The sequence below is a fragment of the Sorex fumeus genome, unplaced genomic scaffold, assembly GCF_029834395.1.
Source record: "Sorex fumeus unplaced genomic scaffold, SorFum_2.1 ptg000008l, whole genome shotgun sequence".
Classification (NCBI taxonomy): domain Eukaryota; kingdom Metazoa; phylum Chordata; class Mammalia; order Eulipotyphla; family Soricidae; genus Sorex; species Sorex fumeus.
In genome coordinates, this window is record NW_026606065.1 from 15,700,668 (window position 1) to 15,714,421 (window position 13,754).

Here is a 13,754-nt window from a genome sequence, read left to right on the forward strand (position 1 = left end):
AACTGATCCCTCTTCTCTTGCTTTTCTTCTCGAGGAACCCTACTTGGTAATCATTACAGAAAAGTTCATACTTTCTTCTATCATATGCAGCCATGTTAGAAATATACACCTGTGGAGACAAAATAATCTTCATTTTCTTTTTTTGTTTTCTGTTTGTTTTGGTTTAGGGCCATACCCATTTTTTTTTCAGGACTTATTTCTGGCTCTGTGCTCTTGGATCACACCTGAAGGGCTCAGGAGGCCATATGGGGTTTTAGGGATTCAATACGGGTTGGCTTCGTGCAAGGCAAACACACTACCTGCTGTGTTATTGCTCCAGATTCTTCATTTTCAATATAGACTCTCAGAGTGATTTTTTAATTAAAAAAACCTAGAAATGCCTATTACTTTTATGAACCATCCTCTAAAAATGACTAAAAATAGAAAAAAAAAATAAGGCTGAGTTCTGAAGCTGGAAAATGCTGAGAGATCCCGTCTGTCTACCCATCAGGTAATGTGTTTCCTTCTAAAACAATGCCACACTGGGGACAGTTAAAGTTTCGCTTCAGTAATGTGACACATTACCAGGTTTTCTTAACCGGGAATAATTAAAATGTAAAGAGTAAACGACTGCATTCCTGGGGTTTAGTTTGTTATGTGAACTTTCCCCTGCTGTACATGTAGACATACAATTGTGTTCACCTGAGAGAAGAAAACAGTCTCCAGGATACAGGGGCCAAATTAAGTTCTATGGTACCTTTAATGAAACTATTGAATTTTAGAGTTTTATTTCACATCTTTACCAGTAACTGAAAACAATATAAAATAGATTGGATGACAAACATAAGTAAGATCATTTATCAATCCACAAACTCAGAGATATTGTGTATAATAAATCTATTATTTCAGCAATTGTTATTGGTTGATTATTGCTTTAGTTATCTATAGGATACTTGTTAGGACAAACGTAATTCCAGCCATTGGTTTTGAAGCTATATGATTTAAAATGACAGTCAAGTTGGAGAGTTCCAGTATAATGACTGATGGGGGCCTGATCTGAAAAGACTTCCCTGGATAACAGATTGAAAATAAAGAATATCATCTCTTGTTTAGGGCTCACATTACAGAACCGTCTCATTTTCTTTCTTTATTCTTCTAGTTTTGTTTGTGTGCTTGTCTGTTTTTTGTTTTGGAGTCGCATTTGGTGATTCTCTGTGTTCCGGAATCACTCCTGTCATAAGGAAGCAAGTTAAGCCATGCACAAAGCAAGCACCTCAGTCACTGTACTGTCTCTCCAGACCCTTCATTTTCCATTTTTCAGTAAATTCCAACATAGTCAAAAATCACAATAAATATAATTTAAATATTAGAAGCAAAAATAAAAAGCAAGTTGTCACAGAAAGTCTAAGAATATTGTTTAAGTAGTTAAATATGCTAAAATAAAGTTTAAGTCAGCATTCTTCAACTTATTTATGTCTTTGTAGTGACATCTGTCTGCATAACTAGTGGCTGTCACCAAGTTTATAAATCGGTGATTTTCTGCCTTTCTGTAACTGGGGACTAGCACTGGTGCATGGATAATTGGTTAAAGACCACTGATTTAAATTTTTAAAAAGTAGCAAAGAGTAAAAGAAAGCAAGCTAGACTTCATAATTTGCTTTTAAAATACCATAAGTTAAGCACCAAAAATCGCTAAAAATATTAAATGACACAAAATAAATACATTATGACACAATAGACTATAAGGTTAATGAGGCAGCATTTGCATTTCAAATTATAACTTAGTCATGCAGAGACATCGAAGGACCTTTGAACCAAGGTTGCACAAATATTTAGCATTTTCCCCTCACTGTCCTCAGCAGATGGGCTTCCTGCAGAGGGACCGTGCAGTCACTCTTCCACAGATACTGAAGATCATGTATTTTAGGTCCAGAGGTGACTCATCTTTTTTGTTCAGAGTTGGTAGGGTTCAAGAAATATTTGGGTCCAGCTGTGTTTCTGAGGAACTACTTTAGGTTGATTCTTTACCTCCTATGATTTTAAGTATTTGCAAACAATCTTGGAAACTACAATCTGACAGATTTCTTCCAGGAAGGTTCCAATTTCACAGAAATGCATTTTTCCTGTGTAGGACTGACCTGTTTGACAGAGCAGACTCCCACAGACTGATAGGAGCCATCACATTTTCACTTCTCCCTACAACAAGCCTTGCGGTATAGTGCTCAATAATAATTATCAAACTGTCCCAAAATTATTTCACTTAATTTTCTCCAAATATTTTCATTTTAATGTCATGTTATCATATAGATTGTTGATGTCATGTTATCATATATATTTGACAACTATCTTCAGCTTTATATCAAATTTTATACTATGAAAATGATTCATATAAATTTATATATCAAACTTGTATAACTATAATGTTAAACAAAACACTAAAATATAATGAATCCTAATTGCATGTTGTAAAATAATTATTTGAAGTATTAAGAAGTTCGATAAGTTACCTGAGCAAATATTTATACTCAATGATTGAAATGATAACCTTAGTTCACAGCTTTTGAAATATGCTTTCCGATAAGTCATATAGTTCATATGTACATAATTATACAATTTATACAGTATATAAAAAGTTACTTATTCACGAATAATTATTTATTTAGTATTTAATTTGATATTTATTACTTCTAATTACATGATGTTCTTATTTCTACTTATATGAATATGTATGAGAATAAGAACTATCAAAATAGAAAAAAAAACTCTTTCCATTTGTATATGAGAATAAGAACGCTGTTTACTCTAGTATTCAACTACTAACAGATTAAAATAACACTATAATATAGACTATAGAGAAAATTTCTCAATTGCTTTGAATTTAATGTTTAAATTAAAAATTTAGGTTTTCACTTTCCCTAAGGATTCTCCATTTGAGTCAGTTGTTGAATTTTTGGGGGGGAAATAAATCTATATATTTTAACAGAGGGTCTATTTAGATAAATCAAACATTCTAGTATGTTGCATACCTACCATCAGTTAATATTAATAAAAAATAAAAGGCATTAAAGTTAGAAACAAGTAAAGTGATCAAATAAAGTCATAGGAATGCCATATCTAATCTAAGAACTGATCTAATACTGTGAACTAAACCTCAGTGCTATCAGCAGCAATCCAAGTGATCCTAACTAGTCTGTTATCTCCTGTTGGACCTAAAACCCCAGAGAACAATGACATCATATGGGATCACTCTGCAAGGAACAGGGTGAGATAAAATAGGAACATTACATAGGAATATTGAAAAAAAATTGACATGGAAACTCAAAGTTTTAAATACTCTCTCTTCCTCAGTTATTGAGAGTGATTGCTACTTATTAAGATCAAGTGAGTATACATAGCCTTTTCTCTTGGTAAGTAACTTACTAATATATACCCAGTCACTGATTGTTTCCATTTTCTGATATTATCAAAGCTCTACTTTCTTAAACTGTCCCAGGAATTACCTAAAACAAGTTCAGATCCTTAGAAAATATTTTCTAATACCTTCGTACTATATTGATTTCCCTTCACTGTCAATAGTACAAACTCAATTTGAGGAACTCTCACTGTGGGCAGCAAATACTAACATAATACAAATATTGTTACTAAAATTTATACAGCATTTTCTATTTACCAACTTCTGTCCATAACAGCACTACACATGGATATCTGAGTCCCATGAATTACACATGGATATCTCAGATCATATAAGGAGATATCTAAATTTAGATGTAACTTATTGAATAACACAAAAATAGCCCTATGAATTTTTAATGATAAGCATTAAAAGTACAGATTATGTGCACATCAAAAATATTACTGGATACTAGCATGGACAAAACTTCATGGGTGAGATAATAAGGAAATGAAATAGTATTTTCTTATTCTTAAATATACCAATTATAATCACTGAAAATTTGAGACAATAAGTGCCTGCAAAAAATTTCAGAGAAAACAGAATATAAAGGTTGAAAGTTCTAAGTGTTCTAAGTGTGGTGAAATGATAAACAGATGACATATATGTTTTCTTTTATTATTCTATACTTTTTATCCATATTTCCATACCTCGTGAATCCCTATCTCAGATATGTTATACACGTTAGTATATAATATATAAAAGTACTAATTACCATATCAACATTTCTTTCTCTCATTTTCCTTAATTCTATCTTAGAAGGATGATTTAGTTTCAATTCAACAAAATTGGACAAAGTTAGACAAAGATGAAGGAAAATGTATAAGAACAGATTATGATCTTCTTGTAAAGAGGTTTAGAAATCTGCATGAATTATCACTGTCACTGTTCTCCTGTTGTTCATTGGTTTGCTCGAGCAGGCCCAGTAATGTCTCCATTGTGACAATTGTTACTGTGTTTGGCATATCGAATATGTCATGAGTAGCTTGCCAGGCTTTGCTGTGCCGGTGAGATGCTCTCGGTGCTTGCAGGGCTCTCCAAGAGGGTCAGAGGAATCGAACCCGGGTCGGCCGCGTGCAAGGCAAATGCCCTACCTGCTGTGCTATCTCTCCAGCCTAGCATGAATTATATATTGTGAAATTTGATGTGAAATACATGTCATTCTACATAGTTTCATAGTATTATAATGATTAATGTTTATTAAAGCTGGAATTTCAGAATGCTATGACAAGATCCCATATTAATACATGACTGTGTATTATCAAAACCCTTAAGACCAAATGTTCTAAAGTTGGGGATCAGAGAATAAAGTTACTATTTTGAATGATGTTTTTGTACTCTTCTGATGATGTGTTTACTATGGGTCTACTCACAGAAAACTAAATATTGAGATCGGTCCACTTCTTTTAATGATGCACTTTGTAACATAGCTTCACTCCTTCCTCAAAAAGTAGTCTTAGGGATCAAATAAAAAAGGTATAGGAAATGTTTCTTTAAACCACTAATTGTCAAATTACCACTTTTCTTTAATGCTAAACTATTTACATATGTGCTTGTTAGAACAGCATTCAACTTTTCATGTACTTATATTTGAATCCTATGGAGACTAATTTTTTTTTGAAATCAGAATATACATTTTGTAGAACTTAGTTTTAGTGAGAATTACAAGCGTTCATACAAAATATTATATATTTTCAAAGCATAACGCCAAAAGTTTTGACAAATTAGAAAGTATCTTTTAAATGCAATTAACATAAAAGATGTGTGAAACATTGTAAGACTTTCACATCTTTTATGATGCAACTATAGCAAGAAATGGAAATAATAAGTTTACAAAGAAACAGGATTAAGAAACAAAACAGTACTTAAATGATTTCATAAAAAGATTTTATGGGAGTAATTTATAGATAAGAAATCTTTATGCTACCTCCTATTATCCATAATAACAGATATATTAAAGTATATACAATTAGTATACTTTTATTTTCCATAAATTATATAATTTATATAGTATAGTTCTCTATATATTTAATAATAATGATATACCTTAACATAATGAATTTAACTATATATCATTAAGTATAGGAACCTACTCTTCTTTCTCTGAAGTAAAGGAAAGAAATGAAGTTCTTTTGATAACTATTGCACATCTAAATTTTAGTTGATTTTCATAATCAACAGATGTTTTATATAATTAAAATTTAAAAATAAAATAAATAAATAAAATTTAAAAAAAACTAAATTTACTTTGTCACTGTCCTCTCATTGTTCATCGGTTTGCTCGAGCGGGCACCAGTAACATCTCACAACAAATTGTGAGACTTGTTGTTACTGTGTTTGGCATATTGAGTATGGCACGGGGAGCTTGCCAGGCTTTGCCATGCGGGCGAGATATTCTCCGTAGCTTGCCGGGCTCTCTGAGAGGGGCGGAGGAATCGAACTCGGGTCAGCCGTGTTGGCCGCTTACAAGGCAAATGTCCTACCCGCTGTGCTATCGCTCCAGCCCAAAATTTACATTAAAAGTTTTAAATGATTGATTATAAAATAGAGCTACTGTGTGTTGGTTGTTGTTGTTTGAAGCGATTTATTCAAACTCAAGCAATGTTGCTAGCATGTGACCTAAACCTCCCAAGGGGTAGACGAATGATTATAATTTTCTGGGGGGAGGGGGACTAGTCTTGGTAGTCTTTGCTATTTGACATTCAAGTGAATGTTTTACTTAAAGCTAGAGACATTTTTTAAAAATCTAGTAGCCATTTGGGGCTAGAGCAATTGCACAGCCAGTATGATTTTTGTCTTGCACACAACCAACTTGTCTTTGATTCCTGGCGATCCAAATGATCCATATGATTCCCTAAACCCACCAGGAGTGATCCCCAAGTACAGACCCCAGATTAATCCCTGAGCACCATTGGATGTGGCCAAAATTTTTTAAATGTTGCAATTTATGGCTCAATAATTAAAAAATGGCATGAAGATCATTCTGGGATAATGGGTGAAATAATAAAGTACATGTAAAATAGAATGTTGAAACACAGACAAGTTTTATATAACTGAAATATGCCCTAAGAATAGACTATAGAGTTTTCACAATAACATAAAGATAATATGCAATTTATGATCTAAGAAGTTATTGCATCAGTGGTGAATCTAGAAATTCTGATATCTAGTAAATATCTATAATTTTCACACATGGTCAGTGACACATTCTCATTTTTAAATTGAATCAAAAAGAATATTGTCAGCATGGCTGCCTTAAATCAGTCTCAAGTTACAGTACAAAAGGACAGTCATCCTCAAGTTTTTCCAAATTATTATTTTCCCAGGAAATAAAATCAATTGTAGATAAATCTTAATGGAAATCATTAATATATATTCTTACAATCCAATGAAGGTGAGCATGGATTGTTACTCATTCAAGGATATATATATATATATATATATATATATATATATTACAACATAGGATCGGATCCAGGTAGGTACCAATATTTACCAAAGAATAAAAATCATAGGATCCATTTTGCAATGTGACTGCGAGGGAATGCAGTTTTACTATCCCCTGAGTACTCTAAGAACCTGAACAGGATACATGAGCACAAATCCATGAAATTCAGAATGTACTTACCTGGGCAGAGAGCAATGTTACAAGGCTTATGATGTGTTTCGGGTCCTTCACATGGCCTTCCTCCATACTGAGGAGGTGTGCATGACCTTGTTCTTGTTCTTTGGCCTCGACCACAAGTAAATGAACATAAACTCCATGGTGACCACTCTTCCCAAACTCCATGAACTGTAATAAAGTAAAGAAGTTTCAACAACAAAACCAAGGAGGAAAATAAAACACTTTTTGTATTTACAATTAAGAAAAAAATCACTTAGAAGACAATATGAAGATATTTTTAAACCTAGATCAGTTAACATTTGTGTTTGCCATGAAATTTAAAAGTTAATTCAAATTTTCATGAAAATTCTATATTTATTTTCTATTTCAACAGTTAATCAATACAGATTAAATACTTCTTTGTTTTTAATGAAATATGCTTGTTTTCTTCATGGTAAAAGTCATGAGTTATCTTTAAGTAAAAGTTTGTCATCTATGGTTGTATAGAAAACCAAATATCTTATAAAAGAGAAAGGTGATCTTCTCTAGATAAATATACATCTAAATATATATATGGACCAACTTAATTCTTTCAACTGTTCTACATTATCAGAGTTAATGAGTTCTTAAAGTCAGAGAGTGAATAGAATTCTAGAAGTTCACAATGTATATTTTAAACAACCTTGTAACACTTTTCATTTTAGAAAATAAATGGATTTTTGCCTTAGAAACTTTATAAAGGCTTGGGTCTAGGGACATAGTATAGTGTTTAGAGGTCTTGCCTTGCATGCTCCCAGCACATAGGAACCATCAGGTGAAGTCCCACAATTAAGCAGTACAAGATATGCCATGGAACCCTTGATCAGTGCAGAACTGACCCTGGAGTCCTCAGAACCAAAAGGCCCTTGTAAGGTCATGTCCTTTAACCTGGCACTGAACTGCAAGCCCCGTTGGTCAAGTAGCATTAGGATTGGTCCCCAGGTTTTCAAAGCTCTCCTTGGGAGAACATCTCCCAAATATGGGCTGGAGCGATAGCACAGCGGGTAGGGCATTCGCCTTACAAGCGGCCAACACGGCCGACCCAAGTTCGATTCCTCCGCCCCTCTCGGAGAGCCCGGCAAGCTACCGAGAGTATTCGATATGCCAAACACAGTAACAACAAAGTCTCCAATGGAGACGTTACTGGGCCCGCTCGAGCAAAAAGGCAAATGCTTAAATTCTTCCTTCTATGTGAGCAATTCCAATGGCTATATCTACCCATATAAGTGTCTTTTTCCTGTTCCAAAGTGAGTGGTAAACATAAAAACACTTTATTAAATGTCGACAGAAAATTAGGAGACATCTTTCCTTTTACAATAATTTTTTGGTTGCAGAATGTTTTCCAATTAATATAATTTTTAAAGAGAATCTAATAAACTTGCATTTCTCTTATGCTATTACTATAAATTTATAACAGAAAATAACAATACAGATGCTCATTTTCTCCTCAATATTAGCATGAGTAGGAAAAGTCCACATGATGTGCCAGAGGAGTTTATGCAAGTAAATGTAGTATATTTAGAACTTATTAGAAGTAGTGGTCAAAAAGTTCTTAATATTTCTTTTTTGTTGTGGTAGGGGGTGGATTTTTGGGACATACACAGCTGTGCTCAGAGCTTTCTCCTGGCTCTGTGCTCAGGGGTAACTTCTGGAAGTGTTTGGGAGCTCAAACCAAAAAGGGATAAGCCACATGCAAAACAAGTGCCCTATCTACTGAATTCTCTCTCTATCCTTCCTCCACTACCAAGTTTTTGATTTAATTTAAATATCGTTGTAAGACATCCCATTCTTTTAGTCAATTGATTTTCTCAAACTAGCTATATATTTTTATGTAAACAAAGTTACCTAAATTTGAGTAATAATAATATCTTCTTTTAGATATGATGAAACTTTCTGTAAAAAATGATTAATACAGTGCATTGAAAAGAGATATAAAATAATTAAAATAAATCAATATTGTTTAATTCTTTTTCTCATAAAACATTGGGAAAACTAATAAAAATTTGCACGCATACCAACGTTTGTATATGTATCAATTGCAGCAAAATATTTACACTGTACTTTATATTATAGTTTTGATCCCCGTTTTCTAAAAAAAAAGTGTTGATATATTATGATATTTATGTTGCTGATTGTTTGATTTTCTTTCAAATCATTTTGTTCTCTCTGCTGAATGATTCAAAATTATGTTAAATTTTTTTCTATTAAAATGGAAGGAATGTTGATTAATCTTTTTGATATAGTTAAATTATGAACCTGGAATCCTCCAATATGAAATTTTATGAATCCTCCACATTTAAAAAATTACTAAGAAACCTTTTCATTAAAAAAGGATAAAACATTATTAACTATTTTATATCCTTTTTATTTTAGATATTTAGATAAAATTTTAGATAAGATAAATATTTAGATAAGATTTTCACAATATTTTCGTTTTAGATGATAATAATTCAACAGTTAGCTATAACAGAAGCTTTGTTATTTTTAGGTCTTATTTATAAGATATACATTAAAAATTATTTAATACTACCCGACAAGCTACCGAGAATATCCTGCCCCAATGGCAGAGCCTGGCAAGCTACCCGTGGTGTATTCTATATTCCAAAAACAGTAACAAGTCTCACAATGGAGACATTTCTGATGCCTGCTTGAGCAAATCGATGAACAATGGGAGGATGGTGCTACATTGCTACTGTGTTACATTTAAATAATTTCATTTCATTGATAATAAAATATGAAATATATATTTGAAAATATAATAAAACTAAGAAAATCTGAATTAAAGTAATTATTTTTATAATTTTCTTTTTAAACTTGGACTAGTGTTTCTCAAATTTTTTTTCTAATTAAACTAGTTCAACCAATTTTCTTTTTGTGGCACAGTTTTCCTAGACATTAGTCCCCTAGTCACATGCTATGGCCCCTCATTGACACAATTTCCACCTGTGGTATTCTTGGAACATCCTGGAAGCCTATGAGGGTTATATGACCCCTAAATGAGAAACGATGAATAGATATTATCACATCTCTAATTTTTGCTATTTAGAGATGATTAATGCTCCCCGTGACGTATTCGATATGCCAGACACAGTAACAACAAAGTCTCCAATGGAGACGTTACTGGGCCCGCTCGAGCAAATCGAGCAAATACATAATTAACTAATATCAATAATATATTTAATATAAACATACTTCTTGTCACTTGTAAGGATGTACATATGTAACTCCTTCAATTAAAACATTTAATATTAATAAATAATGGGTAGAAAACTAATATTTTTCCCACTATTATTTCTTAGTTTATATAAACATCTTTTAGAGAACTAGAATACATGTAGAGAAGATGACTGGTTCTTAATCAAGGTAAATTTTGCCATCCAGGGGGTATTTGGCAATGACAGAAATTATAGGTGGTTCTTAAATCTCAAGGGAGAGATGGCCACAGAGATCATCTATCTTATCGGTAGAGGCCCAGGATGCTGATACACATCCCCAGATGCTGCCGCTGGACTACTACAATAAAGTTTTAATGATTGCTAAAGTCATTAGTTGAGATACCCTGGAATAAATCATAAAACCGTAAGATGATTTGGCGCATACAGACAATAAAAATACAGCTTAGTTCATTTAAGTCTAACTTCTCTAAGCTTTCTGCTTATTCCCACGGTTTCTACTTTGAGTAGGGAGAACCCTTAAAGAGACTAAAATGTCAAATCAACAATTTTGTAAAAGGCTGTTTATCTTAGAATCCATATTAGAAGTAATATATCAACGTGTGGTTTTAAAAAATGTTCTTTTAAAATTTGAATAACATGGGTCAGAAGTATTGATTTTAAAAAAAGAAGTATTGATTAGGTTTTCTAGCATATATCAATAAAAGTTCTAATTCTATCATTCCACATACTTTGTGAAAATTAACTAATATTAATTATTCCTATGCCATTTAATTAAATGCCAAATACACATCAATATCTAAAATGTGACAAGATGATTATATTGGTTTCTGAGAGAATTTTATTTTTGAGAAATTACTATTTGGGGAATATACTTACACTATTTAAAGTACTTATAAGTTCTGAATTCCTTATGCCACTGTTTTTATGTCACATTAAATATACACTAAATGCATTATATGTGTGCATGTATATCCCAGCAGTATGGCAAGTAACTAAAAGTACAAATATATTTCATAGCAAATACAGTAACAAATTCCAATTTTCTATAGTGGGGCACTTAGTTTCATTTTAAAAATAATGATGCTACTATAGTATTCCTCATGTTTGGAAAATTATGAACAAATCAAAAATACTACTTAATTCAATAGCAAAGCTATACCAATAATGAAAAGATGCCCATTTGCATTAGCATAATTTAACCAAATATCTTCATATATATGTACATATATACACCTATATATGCATATGAATATAAAGATGAATGAAAAATTAGTATGCGCTTCTTCAGGATGAGAGTCTAGAAAATGGAGGAATAACTCTATTTTCACAGGTATCACTGAATTTTCTGGAAATCAGATATGGAAGATAAGGAAGACCTTCTATACAGCTACAGAAGCTTCCCATGCTCAATAGTCCACCATCTTTGGCAAAATAATGCAGAGCTTCCAGACATCAACCATAATATGTTTGTAACTCATAATTGAAAAGTGGGTAATTCTACTCATACATGTAGAATTGTGAAGAACAGTTTACTACCCATAAGAATTCCAACTGGGATCTCACTTGCCTTAAAGGCCATATTTATTTTTTTATGTCAAAACAAATCTTAATTATTCAGAAAGACGCTGATAAAAAATAGCATATCAAGGGTTTTTTTTTTTGAACTTCTGGTGTCACATCCTGCAGTTACTTAAGGCTTAATCCTTGCTCTATGTTCCAGAAACACACCACACATTGCTTAGAGAATCATATAAGGTTCCAGGAATCAAAAATAAAAGTCTGAAGCATACAAGGCAGGTGCCTCAATCTTGGACTATCTCTCTGGTCCCAGTTTAATTATTTATTGATAATTATTTTTTTCTCAAGGACAGAGAACTGGGTCCTGGAATACTTAACATAAATAATATAGAGCCTTTATTATTCATACAGATAACTCACTCTAGCATGCCCAAAGGAAACACACAACCATTTACCCTTGAGATCATTTTACTTAAAAAATTATGTAATTCCACAAATCCACAAATTCCTGCTGTTCCTTGTTTTTCTTCAGCTAATATATCTGGGATCCATTTTGTTCAAGGATACCTGCTTTTGTGGGCTGGAGCGATAGCACAGGGGGTAGGGCGTTTGCCTTGTTCTCAGCCCACCCAGGTTCGATTCCTCTGCCCCTCTGGGAGAGTCCAGCAAGCTGCCAAGTGTAGCTCTCCTGCACGGCAAAGCCTGGCAAGCTCCGCATGATGCAGTCGATATGCCCAAAACATTAACAACAAACCTCACAATTTGTTGTGAGACGTTACTGATGCCAGCTCAAGAAAATAGATCAACAACTGGGAGGACAGTGCTAAAATGCAGTGCTACCTGCTTTTGTAATCTTTTTTTCATTCCCTCCTCTATTCTATTACCTTTTCAGGCCATTTTTCCCCCTCTGACTATTTTAAATTTTTCATTTGATGTTGTTTTATTTTTTCATCTAGCCTAATTTACTTGTTTTCAGTAGAAATTAATCCTTTTTTCCTAGTAAGTCCTCATAGCTTTCTGCCCTGTTTACCTACTACATTGGGCCTCCCAATTCTGTCGTCAAAGGATTTCTCATCTAATTGTATCACTCCCTATCAATTTTTATTCACAATTTCTCTACCATTTATTGCTTTCAGATTGGATTTTCTTTTAGTGTAATTAAAAATTCATATTTTGAAATTCTCAACCTAAATTTCTTTAGGACTACAATTCAAGACAGCTGCTTACATTCACATTGTTGTCAAACAGAACACCCGAACTTTTTTCAGCTTGCAAATAAGGCACTTAGTACCCATTAAACAAGTCAAGATTGTCTTTTATTGGGTAGTCTTTGCCCATTCTGCTCTGAAATTGGAAATATCCTTGCCTGTTTCTCATACCACCCACTCTGTAGTCATGCGTCTAGCAGCTGCAGAATCTGCCATCTCTAGAAAGAAAGCATTTAAGCATGTTTTGGCAGATAAACTGATAAAAAAGCTTATACAATGCCAGAACCTTTCCCTACACTACTCACTTTGACAGACCTCTGTAAGGGTTGTAAATGGAAGATAATAGTCAAATTCAGATCATTTAGTTTGTAATTTCCATTCATTAAATAATTATACAAATATAGACACCTGGAGATAAAATATGATGTGGTCTGGGTTATTTAAAAAATCCCATAGCATTACATAGTTACATAAAAGTGAGTTGACTTAGGGATGTAGACAACTGAAATATAATTGTACACATCAATAGAATATTGATAAAAAGTATATAACCTACCCAAGTGTTTGAGCTATTGTCCTGTTATTTATTTAACAATAAAGATAATTTTTATGCCTATCAATAACTAAGTTTATAAAGCAGTAGGCCGCTCTGATAAAGGCAATTACTTGAATGAAATTAAAATAAAGTTCCTTTGTCAGGGACACAATTTTTATTGACGTGGTAAAATAAGTGGTAGGAAAATGACCATTTTAAAGAATATATGATGCAAGGTCTTTAA

The 13,754-nt window shown here is 32.8% G+C and overlaps 1 protein-coding gene across 4 annotated transcripts in view; it reads right to left on the reverse strand.

Moving 5' to 3' along the window:
- ADGRB3 (adhesion G protein-coupled receptor B3) overlaps positions 1–13,754 on the reverse strand; it is a 799,823-nt gene that overhangs the window by 473,165 nt on the left and 312,904 nt on the right. For all 4 annotated transcript variants that reach the window (XM_056108346.1, XM_056108361.1, XM_056108354.1 and 1 more), the window contains one exon: positions 7,059–7,223. In XM_056108346.1, coding sequence (XP_055964321.1) covers positions 7,059–7,223 — 165 coding nt within the window. The remainder of the gene's footprint in view (positions 1–7,058; positions 7,224–13,754) is intronic.